A 24,211-nucleotide genomic window follows, 5' to 3' on the forward strand; every position below is an offset into this window, starting at 1 on the left:
CACATAACTTTGCAAAGCGATCTATGTGATTTTTTATTCAAAAAACCATCGTTGAAACTAATTAAATTCAAATTAAGTTCCTCAATAAACTTTAAAAACATAAAACTCTCGACTTACTAAGCCAGTTACGAGAGGAGTATTGAAAACATCGCATTGCAAATTATTGGCGGTCGGGTGGGCTAGTGGGTAGTGGAGTGCAGAGAGTGACGCGCGGCGCGTGTCGTTGCAGAGCGCGCGCACGCGGCGCCGCAGTACTCGTACCACAGCATGTTCGTGGCGGCGGCCGAGAGCGCGGCGCTGTGGCGCTGCAAGTCGTGCGGCAAGGAGGTGTCCAACCGCTGGCACCACTTCCACTCGCACACGGCGCAGCGCTCGCTGTGTCCGTACTGCCCCGCGACCTACAGCCGCATCGACACGCTGCGCTCGCACCTGCGCCTCAAGCACGCCGCGCTGCTGCTCAAGCACTAGACGCGCCGACGCGCCGACGCGCCGCACGAACGCCCCCGACCCCGCGCCGGCGCCCGCCGACCCGACGCCGACTTTGTTTCTTGTTATACGTAGTTTTGTCATTATATTGACGCCATTTACATTTATCTTCGTGTACGTAGATAATAATTTATGGCACGTTTTCGTGCATTATTTATTGTTCTTTAATTGTGTATGGTAAATGTTGTCACTTACAGGGTAAAATTATCGTGGGTAGATATTTTGGATGAAATGTGAGCGTCATTTACGCCGTTGATGAAACGGAGATTTTAAAATTTAGCCCGATGCTCTTACCTATGTACTCAATGTCGCATAAAAATATTCAGTATTAATTGTCTGTGAATAGAATAAGACCTAAACTCTTTCTAAGACTAAATAAAGTTAATAAATATTTACTTTATGCATATGTCTAGTTTAAAGCTGATAACTTTTATTTATATGTTTACCGAACACATATTACAAATGATAATGATTTCATAAACTGTTTAAATTCATATCTTTTGGCACAAAGCACATCCGATTTTAATGAAGAAAATATTACTGAATAATATTTTGTATGTTAAAGATAAGATGGTGGAAACGTAACGTGTAAGACTGAATTGGCAACAGCTTGTGATTGCGGATAGGATTGAGGAAACATGGTCTGTAAATAAATATTACCTATATATTGTAAATCTAAATTAGCTAAACTTTAATATTTAATCTCGGCTCTAAATTCGTGTTCAAAATTGAAATACGCTAAACATTTGATCGTATCGAGCCATTAAATCAATTCTAAGTATATTATTTTATTCCTAAATTATATTTTTGTATAAATATTAGCATTGAAAATTGCATTATATTAAGTGTTTAGGTACTAGCTTATAATGGTCCAATGTCGTACGAATAGGTATGTATGTATAGATATGTGTGTAAATTATCGTGCTTAAAATTATGTGTCATTTTCATTCTGTAAATATTGACAATTTCTGAATCTCCAATTCTATGATATTCAATATAATCGTATATAAATAACTTATATTTAGACGCATAATACAATATAAGAAAATTGACGTATTACAACATCTATTGACAATTTTTAACAAAATGCGTACAAAACATTGATAATTCTGCAATGTCTTGTTTATGATCTCAATACTGACCTTATTTGTCCTTTTTTAAAGTAATTCTGATAATGGAATAATATAATTATATTCTTAAATGTTAGTGAAACATAAATGATAACGTTACTGCATTAATGTTGTAAATAATTTTATTAAATGTAAATACTGAATTAGAGTTTCATTCTTTTTCATGGTTCTTATTAAATAATAAAATTATGTTTAAAAATTTAATAATTTATTGCACAAATAGGCACACAATATAAAATCTCTAGTGTTTAATTAGAATAACTCGATAAAAATTGCACATTGTTGAGTATTATCACAAAATTATGGTAATTATATTCAATTGTTATGCATAAACTCATTGTTACCCTATTTATTTTATTACACGAATCAATCAAACAAAAAAAAGCTTATAATTATAAAAGATATATTACACTTAATCACGTTTTAAAACAATGTATTTTTATGACACGAAAAAACTTGCTTTTCTAACAAATAAATATATATATATATATATATATTTATTTGAACCACGCTGTAAACGGATATTACTTACAGTATTAATTTTTCAAGCTGAAACTAGAAGCTCATTTACATACATAGGTAATGAATATTGCATTATACGCATGAAAACTAAATAATATAAATGTTTTACTAATTTGTCACGCAAAACCATAATACACTCAAAGTCACATTTTATCCATAACTAAGAAAGCAAGTATTGAACAATAGGTATTACTAATGAACTAATGCGATATAACAGACATTACTACGTGTTTACTATGAATTAAACATGGCGGTTTATGGCAAGTTTAATTCCCTAACTAAAATAATATACCGAACAAGCATCACCTACAAATACTCATCTTGCATCTATGCGTTGAAGTTCACAACCATAAAATATGTATTTAGTAATTAGTGAATAACATCAACTTTATAAATACTTACCGTCTAAGAACAGTATATTAGAATCTGTATCACAGGGACTTATCTTAAACTATAAAGTAACAAGCAAAAGTAAAGTGTGTTTCCATGAAAATAATTGGCAATTTATATGTTTGAAAATCTTTTGAAAATCACTAATTATTATTAGAAGACATAGGTTATCTATCTCAGTTTAAAATCAGCCCTGTCATGAACACGGCAAACACTCAGAGGCAAGTAGATTTCAGCTGATTTAACCAACTCTGAAAAAATAAAGATAACTTATGGGCCGCCTCAACTGTGGTCTAAGACTTGACCGTCATCCGCGCTATTCTTAGCCCCCTGCACGCTAGATTGAGACAGATTTGCTCATGGTAATAGAAACTTATTACCAACACGACCCAAAATTTGCCAATTTTTCTTTTCTGGAGACGCAGCTTTACAAATTAAATAGTGGACATTTTTTTTAAGTTGATAATTTTTAGTCGTCTTGTAATCTTTGAACATTGCCACTATTTCCAGACGATTCAACGATGACGTCAGCTTGGTTCACCAGAGTTTTGTCACTTCCGACGCTTTCTTCAGCAGAGCTATTTTCCGTTGTTTCATTCGAAGTTGATTCATCGTCGTTATCAACTTTTTCTGATACTACTTTTTTGTTTTTATTCTTTTTAAACTGTTCTTCCATTTCCTTGAATTTTAGTGTAAGATATCTGAAATAGCATTGTTATTATTTTTAAAGAGAATATACGTGATGCGAACGAGTAGCTTAATAACATAGGTTATTTAAAAGTTCATATATTTATATCCAAGGTTTTCAAGACAGAAACAAAACATCCTTATTTATAATTCTAAGTATAGTCTTAGAGAGCTGAGATTGCGGGTTCGAACCTGGGTAAGAACCACAGAATTTCCTCGGTATTTTGCGTTTATAATTCATGTAATTCCCATGCGTGAGGTAAAACAGAGTGAGGAAACCTGTTATATGGTTAAAAATCTGGCATATGTATATTGTGTAACCACCAACCCCTTTTGGAACAGAGTGGTAGAATAACCTCCAAACCTTCTACTAAAATAGAGAGGCGGCCCCGGCCTACCTACGAGATATTTAATTTACCATTACATTTATATCTTTGTTTGTCTGTAAGAGCTCTATAACGTTTTGATGTAACAAAAACTTGTAACAGAGTGTAGACTCTGTTGCTCATTGGCAACTATCTGAACGGAAATCAACCCGATCATGCCACATCTATGGTCATTAAAATCATGTAACGCTGAGAATATTGCTTGCTCATACCATCTTTTAAATATTATATATATTCTTAACATTAAATAATTACTACAGTTTTCAACTTACTTGTCAACTAACGGACCACTGTAGTCCTCGGGAAACTTAGGTGAATGAGGCAAAATGTACTTGTACAGACTTTCATTGAGAACATACAGCTGTGTAGTGGAAGCACATTTGACATTAAACCACCAGTCACAAGTTAAAGCTGCTTGTGAGAATATTGTGCCGTTTGGACATAAGAATGAAGCTTGACCGCCATTTAAATCACAATAGTGCCATACCTGAAAATATATTTTAAAATATATTAATATAAAATATGTTTTTGCTTTAAAACGAAGAAGGTACTTATATACTTACTTGACATCTCGTTTCAGTATCGGCAAAGAAACCTTTGTATCGCTGCGTTTTGCAATCAAATTTAGTTGGCGGAATCAGTGTTAAAATTGGGTAATCTACACCAGGTCGACCGGGAGTGCCACCTTCTTCGTCAGACGTCACAGGTAGTGGAAACCGTTGAGAACTTGACCCACCGCTTGGGTAATCTGTTAATATAAATAATGTAAAATTTAGGTACTTAATTTATCAATTTATATTAGATACATTTTATTTTACATTACCATCTAAATGTTGTGAAGGAGTATGAATAGGAGCGAGATAAGGTTCTTCATATAAATCTTGTGGTTCTGATGTCGTTGATGGAATAGTAGTAGGTGTTATCTTTACTGAATTTTCAGAATTTTTAAAAGGTTTTGGTGTACTGACTACTACTGGTTCCATTTCATTTTGTTTATCAGTAGCTTTTAAAGTATTCAGTACTTGTAACAATGTTCTTATAGAAGCACTGATGTTTTCTCTTGTAATTGGTTTCGGGATTGATTTATTTATTTGTAATGAATTTAAAAGTTCCGCTAGAGTTACGGAGTTTTGTGTCTGTTTATATTGAGGTTGTTCAATTACATATTCTGGTTGGGTTGTACTATCTTCGGGAGCAAATGGTATTGCTTCAACGCCATGAAATTCTTGATGTTTCTCATTTTTTAAACTATGAAACGGTGACGCTTCTTGTTTTGTTGATTTATATACAGGGGTTTCAGTTGTCGACACTGAATTCACTATAGGCCTAAACCCACTTTCTATAACTGGTTCAACCAATTTAGTCACCGGCGGTCTTCTTTCATAATATATTTCTGATATAGTTGCAGGTGGTTTTCTCGTTTGTACTTGTTGACTAGTGTAAAAAGGCTGCGGATGAAGTGATGGTCTTGGTTTTATATAAATAGATTCTTTATGGTTTAATGTAGGAGAACTGTATTGTTGTTTTGATGTAAAAACATTAGAAGTTTTAACAGGTGGAGTTTGTTCATAAGGAATTAACTTATATGATCCCCCCTCATCAGATGAGAAATATTGTACATTTGGAAGGTAATCATCATTCTGATATAAGTTTATGTATGGATTTCTTGTAGGAGCCTTAAAAGGAGCACTCGGTGCTTTAATTTGTTTTGGAATAAATCGGTCATATGTAATGTCTCTGTTATCATAAACGTTAGGTTCTAACAAAGAAGGATTCTGAATGTGACTTATCTTTGGTGGATTTTGATAATGAACAGGAGCTAAAGAGTCTTTATAAAATAATTTAGTTGGATTCGATGATGCTATATTAAATTGAGTTAGACGATTTCCATGATATCTTGGAATGTTATTGTTATGCCTTTGGGAAGTGTAAATTATTTTTGGTTGACGTTCGTTCGGTGTGATAGTTCCAGCCTCAACAATTTTCGCTTGCTCAACTTCAACATTATTTTTATTGTACGTTTCTGTAGTAGGAGTTACTAAATCGTTAGCATAATAAAACGTCATATAAGGTATAAGTCTCCTATATCTCTCATTAATCGCCAGTTTTGAAGAATTAGCTTTTAATAGATTGTTCGGCTTAATATAATTTTTTTGAGGAGCTTCGTTCCTAACAACAGTTTCCGTGTTTCTCTTGTGTGTATCGACCATCATTCCACCGATCATTTTCGTTTCTGGACTATTTCCATTTGGTGAGATTGTTATTGTTGTTACGATTGTTGGTATCACTGAAAAAAGATAGGTAATTTTATTAAAAAAAATCATTTCAAAACTGTAACTAATTACAAAGCAAATTAAAATATATGTAGTTTAAACAGTTGTGTTGATTTTGGAAATGAACATAGGCTGTAACATGTTCAATATGTTGTTTATTATATTTTTTAAATTATCATATTATATTCAGTCGCTTTGTATGAGAAATTTATATATCTAAAAATACAATACTATTAAACCAAAAGTATAATAAATGTTATAATCTCTTTTTTTATTTTGAAAGGCCGACAAGCAACTGGATCTCCAGATGGTAAGTAATCGCCTTCGCCAAATAGACACTAACACTAAAAGAATTATAAACTACTTCTTACACAGTGAATGCGCTGCTAAGCTACTGTACTTGTGTTGCTGTATTTGCGTTAGAAGTTACTTATTATGCAACGGTTGTTTATGACTCAATTGCTTTGGCGACAGAATAACTAGTAGGTAAGCTGACGGTACCCAAATATTTCTGCTTATATCTTATCATATCTTTACTTGGCCACGAAACCCAAAAAAAAATATAATAAAGCTGAAATTAAAATAAGTGTTCGATTTTTTTTAAATTAGAATGGTAGTAGTGTTGTTTTTTTCTAAACAATGAAAACCTTGAAGAAGTAAAAGATCCGTATCCTGGATATAATATAACCAAGAGACTGAGTTGCATTTATAATAATAGGTAATCAAAACAAAGACATTTGTAGTGTTCGAGTAGCATAAGTAACGGAAACATTAATAACGTTTTCCGTTCCCTATAGTTTCTAGAAAACCACTAGGATATTACTATCATATAAAAATTTAAAATGACATGCAACGCATGACTTTCTCTGTTGAGCAACGGGACAACAATTTGTATAGTAATTCCTTAGGTGAGGTGAGGTAAGGGAGGATTTTTTAATTAGGTACATCTCCTGAGGCGGATAAATGGTGAACATATACTTGTATAGGAACTCGTTCTTTCTGATTTTATAAATATGAAAAACTATATATAAATCTTTAATTATATAATTTATGATTTATATTTTTTTTTAGTTACCTAAAGGGTGAAAATTAGGATGAATGTTTCTTTGAAAATCGTCATTTTTAAAGTTAAAATATTTTAAGTTTAGAATTATAGAAATCTGTCTCTGATTGAATTAGGCTGTGCATTGTAGGTGTGTCAGTCATTTCAAAATGTTATTAATCAAATGTTTCTATCGGGTATGCGGCTTGTATAGTAGTTGCAGATAATCATTTATTAAGATTATACATAATTGTGTTACCAAAAGCCGTACTAAAATTTGCGCAAGCTCAAAATGATATGCTATTTAAAATTGTGTTCTCCAAATAGATATCAAATAACTGAACGTCTGATCGTTAATTATTTGATGAAATAAGATTAATAAAAAAAGACAGTTCAATACCAATATAAAGCCATTGGTAAACTAAATGTAAAGTGAATTAAATCTTAAGGTTTATACCACAGAACCGAATATCAACTAGGCATCTGATATTTTCAGCTACAATATTATCGAATTTCTAAGTTTTCCGATTCTCTGCATACAAATTTATATTAAATTAAGTAAGTAACGGGCAACATTTGCAAATAAATAACGTATTGCTCAAATTATTGCTACAATAAAACCTTCGATAAGTACCTATATTGCTCTATATACCTTCTACATATCGGTTTATTTATCTATATTGACATTTCCAATTGTTATTAAGCTTCAAAGTTACCAATGATCTTTTGACCTCTCATCACGACTTAAGGCTAACAGTCATATATATAAACGTTAAACGTGAAGTTTATATGTATAAGAATAACCTAAAGTAGCCACATTATGCAGGTACAGAAAAGACAATTATAGATATTTTGTATAAAAACGTTAAGATCCAAAATATTTTTGTTTCATATACTTTATTCATTTGTTATTTATGAACACAACTAAATAACAACGTGGATGCCATTAATTTAAAATATATTTATAGCTTATATTTATTAACCTACTTCAAAGCGGATATGGTCAAAACATTTATTTTAGAAATTGAATGAAACAAAGATTATGTTTAAGAAGACGTTTGCTTGATGGAGTAAAAGTGATGACATCATTGTGAGCCTTAAGGCGTAGGACTGACTTGCGTAGGATTAACTTTAATATAACATATACTAAAAATATTTAAGAAAATCCTTTGTTTTCTTTAAGAGCCTACTATTTATGATATATATTATTTTGAAACTAGATATATCAAAATATAAGACGGTAATTTGGTGAATGGCGGAATTAAAAGCATTTGTTCTTTAGTCGTGGTAACCAAGGTCCAACGAATGTTATTTTATAATAAAAATGTCAGTCGAACAAGCCATATTAATCATAATAGTATCAGATCATATTTCCTTTTTAAAATTCAATTCAACATTAAGTGCTACAATTGGTTACTTATTATATTTGCGGAACTTAAGTTACATATCATATCAGGTTTTATTATTGTGTAATTTTACATTAACACCTACTTATAATATTTACATACATAGCTGATATAACGTATTTAACGTTTTGTCCAATTGTATAAATACTTATGAAATAAATAAGAGTAGATATTAAGGATTAAAATCTGACTATTGTATTTGTCAATTGCTTTAGAATATCAAAGACAACAAAACAATCCTATATCCTATTGGTGGTCTTCCAATTAGTCACGAACTATGGCAAATTGTCGAGGACGTTTATTTTGTCATTATAACTAAAGAATAATCACACGAATAAATCGAAACGGATTTGAATGGTCGCGAGTACTAAGAAACGTAATTTCAATTAGTTTGTCAATAATATCTAATGCAATATCTGAACAAAATTAAAATTCAACAAATATTAATTGATTACGACTTCCTATTCTATATTTAATTAATCTTATCATTTTATGCCAACTGATATACTTATCTAATGTATATATTTTATTTTAATGAAAAATAGGTACAATTATTATTTTGTGGATAAGTATCAATATGTGATTATTATAATATAATTTTCATTCATAAAAATATATCTGAAAAGCTTTACTCGCGCGAAATTTATAAAATACAAACTTTCAACCCCCGTTTTATCATTAGGTGTGGAGTTTCCTAAAATCCGTTCTTAGCGGATGTCTACACCCTATAAGGAACCTATTTGCCAAATTTAAAGTATGTAGTTGTTATAGTTTCTGAGATTTCGTGATTAATCAGTGAGTGGTATTTCGCTTTATATATATATAGATTACTTATAAAGATTGATACTCGCTATTTCGCCATTCTCATCATGGGACCACAAATCCGACTCGCCTGAAAAGAGTTCAGGCGCAGGACCTTATTACCAGGACCAGAATTAACGTGCTTTCCAAGGCACGAGAGTAAACACACTTCCAACTTCCAAGCTTCAGGCTGTTACTGAGAAATTCTTTTGAAAAACCTAATAACTTTTTATCGGCCCGATCAGGGAGGGATATGAACACAGGACCTCGTGTTATGCAACCTTATATCTAGTCACTAAATCAATGACGCAGTCGATATAACAAGCAGAGATATTACCTGTATCATTATCATTATCAAGTTATTGTCTTGTTTATCTACTAATAACACTAAATAGGTATTTTTATTACAGTCTTCCGGAGTATACCCTACTCTATAATAAAATTTAGAGATGGACAAATACTACTTCTTACCAATTGTTATATTCCTAACATTACCTAACGCTCATAATAAATTCTTCATCGGTTTTCTACATTACATTACATTAGAAGCGGTCGACAAATACTTTCTTATCAAAATATAAGATCAAATATCAGACGGCTAAATAGGATTGATTAATATTTGTATGTTCATGCCGACTTTCTTTTGATACTTTCTTTTGATAAATATAAATGAGGAACGTAAAAACAGTAGTATTTCACAAGAATTTGAAATTGCAATTTTTGAATATGAAATAGAATCAGAAGCTTAAGTATCTAATAACCTAGAAATAAACTACGAATGCGGAACGTACTTAAAACCTATTTTACTCTGGTGCTGTTTCATATATTTCGAAAGTCAATAAGGAATGCCCAATCAAATCAATACTAAATCTAGTAGTTTCGTATTTTACCTAGTAATATTTACTGGTAAGATCCGTGTGACCGTACAGTGTAACTAGGAGCACGATGCATCAAGTAACACAGGAGATAACTCGGTACATCGGCCCTGCTTGTCGGTCACGGCTTGCGAGCTCACGCACTGCCTAGTAGATACCTATTACGCGTCCGTCTTGTTTACCGGTGCATTCATATAAGATATAATTTTCAACATATTTTCTGCAATACCGAAATATGTATTCTTTATATAGATAGTGTATTAATAAGATTATTTTAAATGTTCTCATCACGAGATAAATTAAGCACAAGTTTAATTAAAATATTTTTTTCTAAATGTCGGGTATAATGTAATGAGTATATAAATATTATACATAAAACTAAATAGATAACACAATTTGTTTGAAAGCTATATGTATCTAATAAGTTATTTAATGATATGAGACCCCCAAGGCCCATAGACATGGACACTGTAAGAAATATAACGTGTAAGGAATTTACATCATCAACGCGTCTTAAATCACTGGAACTAAGATGTTGTGTCCCTTGTGCCTATAATTACACTCGTTACCCCTTCAAACGACAGACTGACGACCGTCAGAACTATGTACCTACCATTCCGCTTCGCGTTCGAGGTGTGCAATATTTCTGTTTATTCGAATATTTGATAAGTGGGTGGGTTATACCCACTCCCAACAGGTGTACAGAAATTTGGAAACGTATAGTAAGTACAATAACCAATAATTTTTTAGTGCATTATAAATATATAGCTATCTTATTCTTCTCTATTCTAGACTCTCTAGACTTCAAAAAGGATAGCAGCTATGGTTAAAAAAAAATAAAAAAAATATATCCCGCTGAGTTTCTTTCGCCGGTTCTTCTCAGGTCCGAGGTGCTAAATTCCGAACCGGTGGTAGATTTATGACAATCAATAAGCAAGTGCAAACACTTTATTCAAAGTCAAAAATCTTTATTCAATATAGAATAAAGATTTTTGACTTTGACTTTGACTTTTACTTCTGAAAATAGTCAACAAAACGTCTTTCAATATATGACGATGACTCTTTCTGAAAAAGGACATTGATTTAGTATTGATAGTTAGATACTATTAAAAAGTAGAAAGATAATCTTAAATTATGAAGAATTCGTAGTTATAGAAATAACCCAATCCCTTAATATCGATGTAGAATCTAACCCTCAATAAACATTTTGCAAAAAAAAAAGCTTTTGACCGATATAGATACAGTATAATGTCTTATGGCCTTTAACATTGTAGTAAGGCTGACGACATTAATAGGATTTTTGTTTTGCAGATTAGACCTATTCTATAAATAAATACATACTAAATTTAAAAAATGATGAAATGGTTGGTGGTGGCTTTATGCAGTCACTTATTGACTATTAATACTGACTGTTTAAAGAAAAGACGAGTATTTATTAAATAGCATTAATTGATTATATATATATGCAACAAGTATTAACTAGTATAAATTAAATTAAATACTTGTAGTAGTAAAAAGAATCATGTTAATTTAAAATTTCCTAATTAATATTATATAATCCTGAAAATATAAGCTCATTAATAACAAAGGCTTTTAATGTTGTGTTATACAATATTTAAAAATAAAAGGATGTGGTTGCATCGTTGTTATTTTTGTTTCTGTGCAACTTCAATTTAACCGAATGAAATTTATATTATATAATCCAGTCCATGAAAGGTTAAAATATCTTAGTCAAAATTTTGGTGTCTTCAGAACAATTGTCACGTAAAATAAGAGCATAGAAAGCATGTTATTAAGGTGAAAGCGAAGCACGACTATGGCAGGAAACAGACGCCAAAAGTTATTACATAAACAAAATCGTGTTTACTGATTAGGTGAGATTGTGTATAGTGAGCAACGCGTAGCTGATCACGAACCTTTTTTGATATAAGTATGTTAACGGTGGGTCAATTACAAAATTGATAAACTTATCATTAAAATGCAAATTAGTAACAAAAAGTTATGGAAAAATTATGTGTCTTAATAGTTGTACTGTAATATTATCAAATTTCAAATATAAGTTTCGATCGAATTATATGATATATTTAATTAAACACTATGGCCAAATCTATTCAAGAGCGAAGTACTGGCGATGTCATTAAATTACTTAAAATAAGCTGTACATACAAAATATAGTTGAAGTTTTTCCCATTGCTATAAACAACAAACATTATATTATAATATTCGGATTTATTTCTATAAAATGAAGCAATGATATGTATTAATTTATTCCTTTAAGTGTGCCATCAAAATATTGTGTCTATTTTGAAAGCGAATAATATAATAAATTGGATTTTGCCTTGGAATTATCTATGGCCGAGCTTATAACATCTATCTTGCGAGATTAGTATTCGTGTAGCTTGCGAAATCATCTACCTCATAGCCTTTCTCTCTAATTTACATTTGTTTATAGTGAAATGGTTTTCGTTCAATTCCAGATTCCCGACATCTACCTCTATTGCATACAAAATCTTATTGTACGAGAGCACAACTTAACTCAATGCATTGCAATGGTCGCGTGCAGATTATTATTGAAATTAACGTTTCTTTCTACGTCATTTATATATACTTACTAAGTTTTAATATATTTTTCCTTTTATCAATACAAATCAATTTGAATTATATATAAGTTATACGTAAATAACTTATATGTATTTTTGTATTAAAAAATATTTCCCATATTTAAATAACATATAATTCATAAATATGTAGGTCAGTATTAAAAAATATATTTCTTAACAAGAAATTTCTTTAAACATTCTTAGCGCAGCATCATATCCAACAAACGGGGCCAAGGGAAATAATTTCGTAATAATAACCAAGTATGTAACAATTTTCAGCTAAAGATGGACATCAGAAACGATTTTTACTGATATATAAACGTCCTAAATATATATTTTTTATAGTAGTAACTTTCTGTACGTGTGCATGTCTCACTATTGGGTTAAGTCTTTTTCAGAAGAGGTTTTATGGTTATTCCACCATGCTAATAATTTGAGTTGATGGATACACATGTTTGAGACAATTAGACACATGTAGGTTGTCTTCACGATGTTTTCCTTCACCGCCGAGCACGAGATGAATTATAAACACATATTGTGGACACGAAGATCGGTTTTCCAAGTCCGGGTTTGAATCCACAATATTAGGAGCTTTTCAAAAATTCTAACCACTGGGCTATCTCGGCTATAATATATGTTATCTCTTAATCATTATTCAGAACATATTCACACATCGCATGTGTGTGCTAAGAGGCACTACTTAATTGATAGGTTCAGAGGAGTACAATTAGACATACCATCATTCTTTCTTCATAGTTCCTGTGTATATTGCCTTGATGTCGAAACGCAACTCTCTTAAATGCCGTTTACAAATTCAAATACGCGGCTAAACAGACATACGGCAATCGGCCATCGAAACAGCGAAATATTGTTTGCATATCTTACGTGTATTTATTTGTTTTACAATGGAAATATAATTACGTTGCCAAGCACTAGACCGTAATATTTTGTTAGGTATTTGTTGCAAGAAATATGTTTAGTTTCACACACATACAAAAATACGTTGTCTTGATTTCGTTTCATCATGCTGACTAGAACTCAAAATATTACTATTTACTTTCAAATTACTATTTAACCATTTGGCCTCTAGTTTAATAGGGCTTATTTATTTATTTTTGTTTTATAGTCATATCATGACACTTACATACCTATTAGTTTTTTTTACTTTTTGACTGTTCTCAAGTATAAGTATAAGTATCCCTTATCTATAAATATATATATATATATATATGAATCCCTATATATGAATCCCATTTCCATTGGTCATAACAAAACTTGAGAACGATTTCACTGATTTGATTCATTTTTTAATTTGAAATTTTATATTACTTTTGTAGAAGGTTCTAACAGAAAGAAAAATGAAGAAAATGTACAAAAAATTGAAAATTTTCATAAAACTTAAGGGTTTATGTCGTATTAGTAGTTAGCACGGATTTTCTGATACGGACTGTGAGCTAAATATTTCTCAGTGACTTAAAAATATTTTTAATTAATGAAATAAACTCTTTGCTTTTTTTTTTAATTTATAAGATTTCTCTGTGTTGATTATCTTTACCATAAAATACATTATAATAATATTTATTATTGGTAAACACAGTTATCACCAATTATAATATTTTTTTCTAACACCATATAAAACATTGCACTCATTCGCAATCTATTAGCAATATAATACAACTTAATAAAGAATGGTCGTTATTAAATACATTTTAACGAGCAATGCTAATAACACTAATTACCTACATTAATTAGAAACAAAAATAACACGGTTTCAAAACATTTTATTTCCATATCGTTAAAATATATTTATTATTCGGATGACTAACACAAATTAAAAAATACGTAATTTAGGTTGTCCAAATTCAACTTTATACTGACTAATGCAGATAATTTGTTAAAATGAATGCAAACATTTGCCCTTTACATAGAAGCCAAATGATTCGAAAGGTACTCCAGTTACCGCTTACAAGGAGTGTAAGGACGTACGTAACAGGAGAGTGGAGCGGGCAGCTGTCGTCGCGCCCGTTGTTGCAACCGGCATCTGGGTCGATGACTGTCACCGCAGCAGCGCTCTGCTTTATCTGATCCACATTATATTAAATAATTGAGCGGCTACTGTAACACCTACATTTAATTTATGTTGCGTATTATGTTTTTATAATTACATTGCAAAATAATTTAGTGCTTTTTAAACAACGAAGGAAAAAAAGTAACTCTTATAGGATATTGTCTTTCGATCAATCTATCTCATATTTTCTTAAATTATACGTTAATTTGTATCTAACATTTCATGAACTTTTCCTGCGGCGTGATTCCAGTTTTTTCGTTGAGAATAGGTCTACTGGAAAATAGATAAGATTGCAGTATAAGCAATTTTTTTTATTTTATAAAATTATATAAGTACATATAAGACATAAATTATGGGTAATGAGTAAAACTTTCATCCGGCGAAGCGGAAACAACATATATGTTATTCTAGATTTCTCCAAACTTAATGTTTCCAATTACAGATAACTTCCGTTTAATTCACACTTGAAAGAGGAAATTGCTAAACTTTCATATATTATTCAATCTATACCTAAAAAGCTGTTTCGAAAATGAATGTAATGTTAAAAAATATAAGTATGTGGTATTACTTATATAAAAATATAAGTAACTAAAAATACAAGATAGTCCCAAATAGTATGTGCTAGTTGGCTTGGATTCATCTTGTGAGTCTGCAGTAAAATTAAAATCGTAATCCTGAAATGGAAACACTTACCTTGAAATACAACGTGCAGACTCTGTAAACTCAGTATAATAGAAATCATCAAAGGCACGGACAGCACAGTCTAAATAGTTATCGTAGTAATTATCTATGAGATCATCATCATGTATTTGATTACTATTACAGTAACTAATGCGTAATTATAGTAAAGAGAGAGATACTATATATATACTATATATAAACATTGTGATAATAAAACCACATGGGTGAGATCTAATATTTACGAAAGAAAGTCACGAGATGGTTGGTAGGTACAAAAATGGTTATTTCGTAAATGTTTCTAAATATACTTGAAGGTCATTCATCGAATGTTAAAATGTCTACTGAAATAATAATATATATAAATTGTAGTACTGTTGACATTGTAGTTGCATTGCATACCTACGTCAGCGTGGGAATTAATCTAAGATGTTATTTACAATAGATTATTTCATGACAATTAACACATACCGAGATGCTTTAATGATAGTCATAAATGAGTCATTGTTTAATTAAATTGAATAACGTACAAAATTACACCCATTTTGTTACAAGTTTAATTTTCGATATGCCTATATATCATTAAGTACACATATAAAAAATATATCTACTAATATTGGGATCTACGTCTAAATCTGGAAAATGATCTCTAAGAATATCATGACAAAATATTTTTAAGTCTGGTCCAAAAGACGTGGACGTGTAAATTTAAAGACTGTTAAATAAGACCTGGCACCATAAGTACATATAACACAAAAAATAGAGATCCTAATGATTGGACAGTTAATAACGCCATGGTTTAAGCTGTCATCACCCACAGCCTATTTAATTGCGGCATAAAATACTACGACTGGCCTTACGTATCAACAAGCAAAAACTTCTGTATGCAAGAATAATTAGTGAGTACTAGTGCAACCTGTTATAATGTAACGTAGGAAGAGAGAGAGAGTGTGTTAATATTATGATAGACATATATTATAAACCATATTTTTTTCTTATTACATATACGGTGTATTTCGTAGCTAATAAGTCTGCTAATTGCAAGAACCTGAGATTGATATCCTGGATCGAACTATATGCTCGCTTTTTTTCGAATAGATTGCCATATGAACTACTTAATGTTAAGTGGGATTTGCCCCGTAAGATATACTAACCATCACTAATACGCCACCAATCACCACCACCAGATATATCCCTTGTCTGTTGTTATTTGCACATTTGACTTTACCAAAATCAATCATATCATATTTATTTAATATACTAAACGAGCTACATTAGGAAACTATATAATTAAGTTCATATTGTACCTTACCGACCTTAAAAATGATTAATACACAAATATCTCTCTTACTTATTGTTAGTATACCGTGAGAAATGCTAATTTTCTCATCAAGAACGATGTACAGATAAGATGTAAGTCAGTTATTAACAGTGGTTCAAGGTGATCCATGTTTACATCGTCGCTTCTTTACACGCATAAAATTGTTTTAAATATAACATTTACATTGTTAAATGGTTATTATAGAAAAGTAAAATTTAAATAATGGATATTTTGCTCAATTTTTTATTTCAAAGAAATTTATTAAACTTAAAGTTACCGGCCATCGGCTTGGAAATAAATTTCGACAAGAACCAATTAGAAACTAAGTGATATCCATACATACGACAAATGAATTGCAATGTGATTAAATAATATCAAATTATGATACATTAAATGTTCAATATTCTCGCGGTCATACATTTAGTTGCCCAACTTTCCTAACTGCATATGCTGTAGAACTGAGTCTTCCTGTGACATACGGTTATGTGTTTGGTCAGTTTCTATAATCTAGTTATTTTAAACGCACTTTTACCGGACCTATTCATCTCTTGCTTCTCTAAAAAGCTATTGTCCGGATGATAAGACTCAAAGAAGCAATAAGACCGGTTTTAAAGATTTTTAATTAGTTTCACTAATATTTCTTTAACATAACATCGTTCTTAGCATAAAGTTTGTAATTGTCAATGTGTGCTTTAAATATATTTTCAATTATTGATCTATTTCCTTTTTTGTCCTGGATAAGATATAAATATTTAATTATAACACCAAAATGTATCAAACCGCTTAAAGGGTTAATTATGACCGTTTTAATAGCAAACTTCCATCAAGAGAGCGAAATCAAAATCTCATACATATGTATGCAGTAAAGTAGCCGAGGTCACATTCATTTTCATTTTGCAGGCTGCATATGAATGAGAACGTACAAACTTGGCTTGTCAGAAAAGGTATCCCTATAAATACACTCATATTTAATTAATTAGCTGCAGTTAATTAAGCGATAAATATTTATATTTTTTAAAATAAATTCAAAGTATTTCTAAAATCTCACTTGACTTTAAACACATTATTTTGATTGATAATTTATTAATATTATTTATTAATAAAAAAATGAAATAGGTATAGTGTCTTACTATACGTATGTCAATTCACTTGACACACATGTTAGAGCTTAGATCGAATAAATTATAGAACTAGTACTAACACGCGTAAATAGGCAAGTTGTGCCCTTTACTACTCTATAAACAAAATCGTACGGCAAATAATGTTTTATTTATTATTTCAAAATATATCAATGACTAACGAATCAGGTTTAGAACACGGGATGTTGTGAAATATGCCAAATCAAGTATCTAAACCAAATATGTAACTGCAACCTGGATTTGTACTAATTAGAATTCTGTTTCCTTTTAATCTGATATGACTAATAATAAGTCTATCTATCTGTGCTTACTGATTCATTTTCTCATAACACAAACATAACAGTACCGTTTATACACAGAAACATATATGGTTTATAAAATAATGGGCCCAACTTTGAGATTTTAACGTTTTTATATTTTTTCACTCAGTGAGAAACGATGAAAATTTAGTTGTTTTGAGTTGATATTCTTATTTTATACATATAGCATATTTTGCAGTAAAATCATTTGTATGTGCTGTTGCTTGTGATTAAGGGAATGAAAATGAAAGTTAAGTAATGGAAGGTCCTGAAAGTTAAATCGATTTTAGTTTTTTTTAGAAATGTTTAAGTAAGTTGATACCTACTCAGCCATTAGGGCTGATACTAATTCGAGATGATTATAGGCACTAGCTTTACTTATAGTTAGGTCGAAAATATATATTTATAAAAATCCTATATTCCTTTTTAAATCAACGTTATATACAAAATATTTTTCTGTCGTTAATATACTTAAACTTCTTGATAAAAATTATAAAACTCGTACTTAAGGACTAGTAAAGGGTGTTGTAAGGCACAGCTGAAGCAATTGACTATTTGTTAAGTGTATTCCAAACACGCCTTGCTCATACTATGTTGTAATTAATTAAAAAATAGTTCTTTAACCTACGTATTAAAAAAAAAACACAGAGAAAATACCCAGAATTTTTGAATATTGGTTTTCATTTTATTCTTATCTATCTATATGGTTATTACACACAACCTGTTTTAAACGTTGGAACGTATCATCACAACAATTTCTTTGTTTCATATCTAACAATAGAGAATCAAAATAACAATTCATAATTGCATAACCCAAAACTGTTAAAGCGAGACGCGGAAGTTATTATGAATACGCAAAATTATAGACATTTAAATTGTATCGCGAAAGGAGATTGAATACATGCGCTGGCGCCGTTAGAGCGCGATAAAAAATCTTTAAACGTTTAACTTTCTTCTACAGGCCGACTCAAAAAAAAGACATTATAAAGTGCATAATAATTATTTAAGTTTATATTATATTTAATGCAAATTTTAATTTACGTCACGCGATCATTCATTCTTTAAATGCTTATAGACTAGTAATAACATCTTAGCTAAAAACTACACATCGTTGCACTGTACTGATAGATTAATAATAATTAAATATGCCATATAACTTTTTTTATTTAAGTTTTATGAGTGTATGATTTAATTAAAAAAGTATTTTCCTAATTGATATATCATCAAACATATATATAGAATAAGAATATAAAGACTAAGTACATTTTCAACTGTTTTAAATTCACAACATATTTTTTAAGCATTGTCGTATTTACATAACTGATATTTTTAAAATAACTGATCTTAAAAATAATATGTAAATTCAAGGACCACAAGCCTATATACTTTCATTTTATAATTTCCTCTACAATAGCGGTTTAATTTTTAAGTTTATTTTAATTCCATTATCCGTATCGACGCGTTGTCTGACCGAACATGAAAGAACTTCCCGGTTCAATATTCTTAAGTCATTAATTTTCAATTTCACTGACTATAAGCGGTGATCACCGATGGGTCGTCAGGGTCATAAAAAAGTAACGGACGACGGTAGACGGACGGTGAAAGCGCACTACACAACTAATACGATAACATTCCTATTTAACCTTTACATAGTCCACTCTAAGCGTATGTACTAGTGAAACGCGTAAAATCGCAATGATTATTAACAATTTCTCCTGGTGGACTCAGCTTTAAATATTTATGATGAGAATAGTTGTCTAACTCTGGAACTTGAGCTGTTAGTGCTTATAGACTTATATATTTTTAATTTTTACGTGCTATACTGAATCATATCTATAAAAACGGAATCATGGATATGAATTATGAGTCATTAAAATTATTAGGTCACGCATAATCAGAATAATTAGAAACACGAACTAATTTATGGTATTGTTTGGGTTGTCTTTATAGCGATTTAATAATAAACGATGCTGTTATTCATACTCCATAAATACGTTGATAGTCATTTGATAATAGTAACAGAACAGATTCGAAAACTCTTAGAATAGTTATGATCTATATATTCGATTGTTTTACCTTATAATTATTTCCTTATTATAGATTATTTTCATTACGGTTTCATATATTGAAATGTAAAAACAAATAACAAGTATTATAAAAATAAAATCTTGTTAAACGTTATTTTTAGTAAACTACTAATAGTGTAATATTTTTATGATATTATGAACTTTAAGAGCACTGCTCATGAGAATATTATAACACAAGAAAACATCGATATGTCGGTGAAGAAACGTCTCTATGATGAAATATTATCTTCAAATCCAGATTTGAGTTGCAAAATGTAAAAGTAATATGATATGTGTGTATAAGCCTCGACGGTAAAATGGATTCACGTTGCTTCTCAATGTCGCAAGTTCAATCCTACCAACATATACATTAGGTATATAATTTGTTTTTTTTTTTTTATTTCTGCCATACTAAGTGACACTATTTTTAAAATAAACAGCCATCAATTGAAATAAGCATGAATAAGGAAAAATGTATTTGATTTGAAGTAGACATATTGAAAAAAAAAATTACTTGAATAATTGTATAAAATGGATTTTTTTGATTTGAAATTTAATAGCCACGTTACATATCAATAGCCATTACCTGCGTTAATATGTTTTGTGAGCGATGGAGCGCGAATTACGTCTTAGTATCTCTATTAAAATGAGTTTCATAAGCCACAATCACTGTTAATAAATTACAAACCCAACAAATTAGATAACGCAATAATTAACCGGCCTAATCGTAACCTCTTCGGTAACTCATGTTACATGAGAAATATTTTTTAATATTTTCTCCCAAGAGGACCGGTCATGTGCGTTACCGACGAGCTCTAACAAAGAGCTCTAACTCTTTATAACTAGATATCTTGTAGATAAATAAATATGTATATTTAATAATTGATGGAAAAACTATTTATAAATAACTATTTGTTGAAAGTTTATTATGTATTTAACTTGCTATGTGTTTGGTGTTTAAGTCAAAACTTGCAAGCTGAATAAAAACCACTCTTAGTGAGTTAGTTAGTTACTTTAGAGTTACTCAAGCTCTTACCCTATGGAATTAAATTTCACGTGTTTGTTCAATTCCGATGACATGTATTTTTATGTTAAACGAGACTTCATTGAACCTCATAAATATAGATTTATGAGGAACAATCAAGTCTCGAGCATAGGCTCTAGGCGAAAGAAATCCGCAACAGTCTCCTAAGGCCCAAAATTTAAGTTTTTAAAAATTTGTTTTTGATGTAAGTTTATTTTATTATATACTTAGTTACTTATAAGCTCCTATGATTTTAACGATACACGTGTGATCGACTTCAACGCGCTCGAAGCAGCACAGTTGTTACACTTATTGTTAAAACGATATATCTGTTACATTTCTCATAGTAAAAATACACGATAAATAAACAATCTATATAGTTGGGTTAGAAATACCAAGGTAATATAACATGTTTATGTACTTGATTGCGTTTAGACAGGAATTTACAAAGTATATAAAGTACTCCATGGTAAATATTTTTATTTCGTTAATCTTATTGCATAAATTAAATTATTTATAGAAAAATCATATGGCCATTATGCTATAACAAATATGTCGTTACAAAATCATATATAAAAAATAAAACCTTTGTTACAACAATGAAAAAAGAACACAATTGTTACAAGGTAAGTTAATTAGTTTTCATTATTGCAATGAAGTGATCAGCAGAAAATTGATTACTTAAAGTTACACATATCTTAACTGATGTTATAATTTTCTTTGTTTTGTTTAAATAAATTTCGACTGCAGACATTGGCATTGAGATTGTTTTAATTCGACATGCCTTTTTACTTCGCTTTAAGGTCACGCAGTGGAAAGTCATATCGAAAAAATAGCTCATTACATTTTAAAATGATTTGCTATAATGTTCTTTGACAAGCATATTATAGTCTAATTCAATTTATATTTTAAAATATATTACTTTTTTATTAATATTTATTACTTTTATTTGAGTCTGTATTTTTTCCTTTACCAAATAAGTTAAATATAAAAAGATAAAACTCGTACTTACCGCATAATATTAATATCCACAGTCCCATAGTAAAAAATTGTATCCAACATTCAATGTTCTATTGATTTTCAAAAACTGTTAATTGGTAAGGTGTTTTTTATTTACGTAAATAAAGTATCAAGAAATCGCAACACGAAAGGCGACGAACTCGCGTGCGGGTGGCGCGCTTCGCGTAAGAAATGACTTTAAATGATTCAACACTTTAACGCGGTACACTCTGGCTCTTGAACATTAAGTTTTTTCTCGCTTTGACAGCTTTAAATATACCTATATAACTTAAGTAGTGAAATAAAATTGTATGCTTATAAAATTTAGATTAAACTTATTTTATTTGCGTGAAACTATAAAAAGTGATTTTATTTATATTGTAGGTTCATTACTATGATGTGACTACCACTTCGGTCCCTTGAAAATTCGATCCGAAAGTCCTGAGTTTGAATCCGGCATTAAAGTCATTCTCAGTTACTAGTCATGATGGATTGTCGTCCCATCAAGTCTTTACATCTCGAATATGCCACTATAATACCTAATCTTTATATAGCCTGAAAGTCATTTTAATTATCATACTAATATTAAAAATGACAATTTTTTGTTGGTTTAAGATTAAAGTAAAACTTACAAATCTTTTGTATGTCACTGAACTTTCACATTATGGGTAGCTTGATAACAATATCAATTAGCAACTATGCCTGCCAATATCAATTAACGCCTGCCCGTATTGGCTAGATATAGGGCTGCATATCCCGAGTTACGGGGATAGTACCACAGGTCAAAAAATATTGGTCTTTTTGTCGAAGAATTCTCACTAGTAGCCCGGAGTCTTGAAATTGGAAGTGAGTTTCAGAAAATACGCAAAACCCTTCCTGTGTCTATAAACTCTTTCCAGTCGAGTAGGATTTGCGATCCCAAAGAATTATGAGAAACCTGCGTTTTTACACGCACTTGTGCACTATAATATGTCCCACGTAGTCTGCTGGTCTTCTTTGAGATTGACATTCATGGCCAAACAGCCAGGGCGACATCAACCTCATAAAATTCGTCTAAGTCTTTTTGTAGATACGTAAAATTAGGATTGTAACTCAAGTATTTACAATGTTCATAGTTCAAAAATAATTTGTTAATATTGCGTAGTCGAAAATATGTAACAATTTTTAGAGTGAAACAATAGAGAAGTGCAAGGATTTACGTATTAGGAAGGTATGTACATATACGACCATGTGTACAATATCAACATTTATTCATACTTGCGTGCCTCTTTCCCACACTTAAATTAACTTTAGAGGACAATACCAGACGCTACTTGATTATGAATTGTCATTGTTATACCTAACCAAAAAATAAGAGAATAAAGTAAAGATATCGTTTATTTAATGAATATTTTTTTTATATAGAAAGTTACCTAAAAAATTGTCGTTATAGAACTAGTTTTGTGAAATTTTGTCTTTAACGTATGATTAGTTTCTATTTTTCTAATCAATTTAAAAATATATATATAATTATAATAATCCTAAGGATGTCTTTATTTAATTCAAAAAAAAAAACTAGTTTGGTAAGAACTTAATCTACAAAATTATATATATTTAATTCACGATATAGATTAGTAATGAAAGTGCCTTCACAGTCTTATTTGCATTGCAGTCATCAATAAACGATAATAACGATACAGGTACTCGTATTTTGCTTGATTGCACCAAAGACTTTTCGAATTTCAAAAACAAATTTAAAATCCGATTACGCCATGAAATATCTAAATAACCCTATAAACATTTTTTTAAATTAAATTATTGGAAATTTCTTTTCGACTACAGGTTTTATTTTATTACTGTTAAAGGTAATCCGACTCAACTATTTAACTTTCCTTTTTGATTGGTAAAACGACATATGAAGTTAACGGACATGACAAAGAACACATAGAAACGAGTCGAAGTACAACCTTATTACGATGTTGGACAAAGTAGGTTCCAAGTGCAGGTACGGTTGGGGAATTAACACCTATTGACCTAAAT

General features: G+C 30.5%; 1 protein-coding gene across 1 annotated transcript; it reads right to left on the bottom strand.

Moving 5' to 3' along the window:
* Window positions 1-2,095: 2,095 nt before the first annotated feature.
* Window positions 2,096-22,371, bottom strand: LOC125067390. The gene is made up of 5 exons (XM_047675955.1): window positions 22,206-22,371; window positions 4,425-5,888; window positions 4,165-4,349; window positions 3,874-4,088; window positions 2,096-3,229 (listed from the first exon to the last, which is right to left on the bottom strand). Exons 1-5 carry the CDS (start codon window positions 22,231-22,233, stop codon window positions 2,998-3,000), a joined length of 2,124 nt encoding a protein of 707 aa, XP_047531911.1. The 5' UTR covers window positions 22,234-22,371; the 3' UTR covers window positions 2,096-2,997.
* Between the last annotated feature and the right edge of the window lie 1,840 nt (window positions 22,372-24,211).

Source organism: Vanessa atalanta, chromosome 11, assembly GCF_905147765.1.
Source record: "Vanessa atalanta chromosome 11, ilVanAtal1.2, whole genome shotgun sequence".
Lineage (NCBI taxonomy): Eukaryota > Metazoa > Arthropoda > Insecta > Lepidoptera > Nymphalidae > Vanessa > Vanessa atalanta.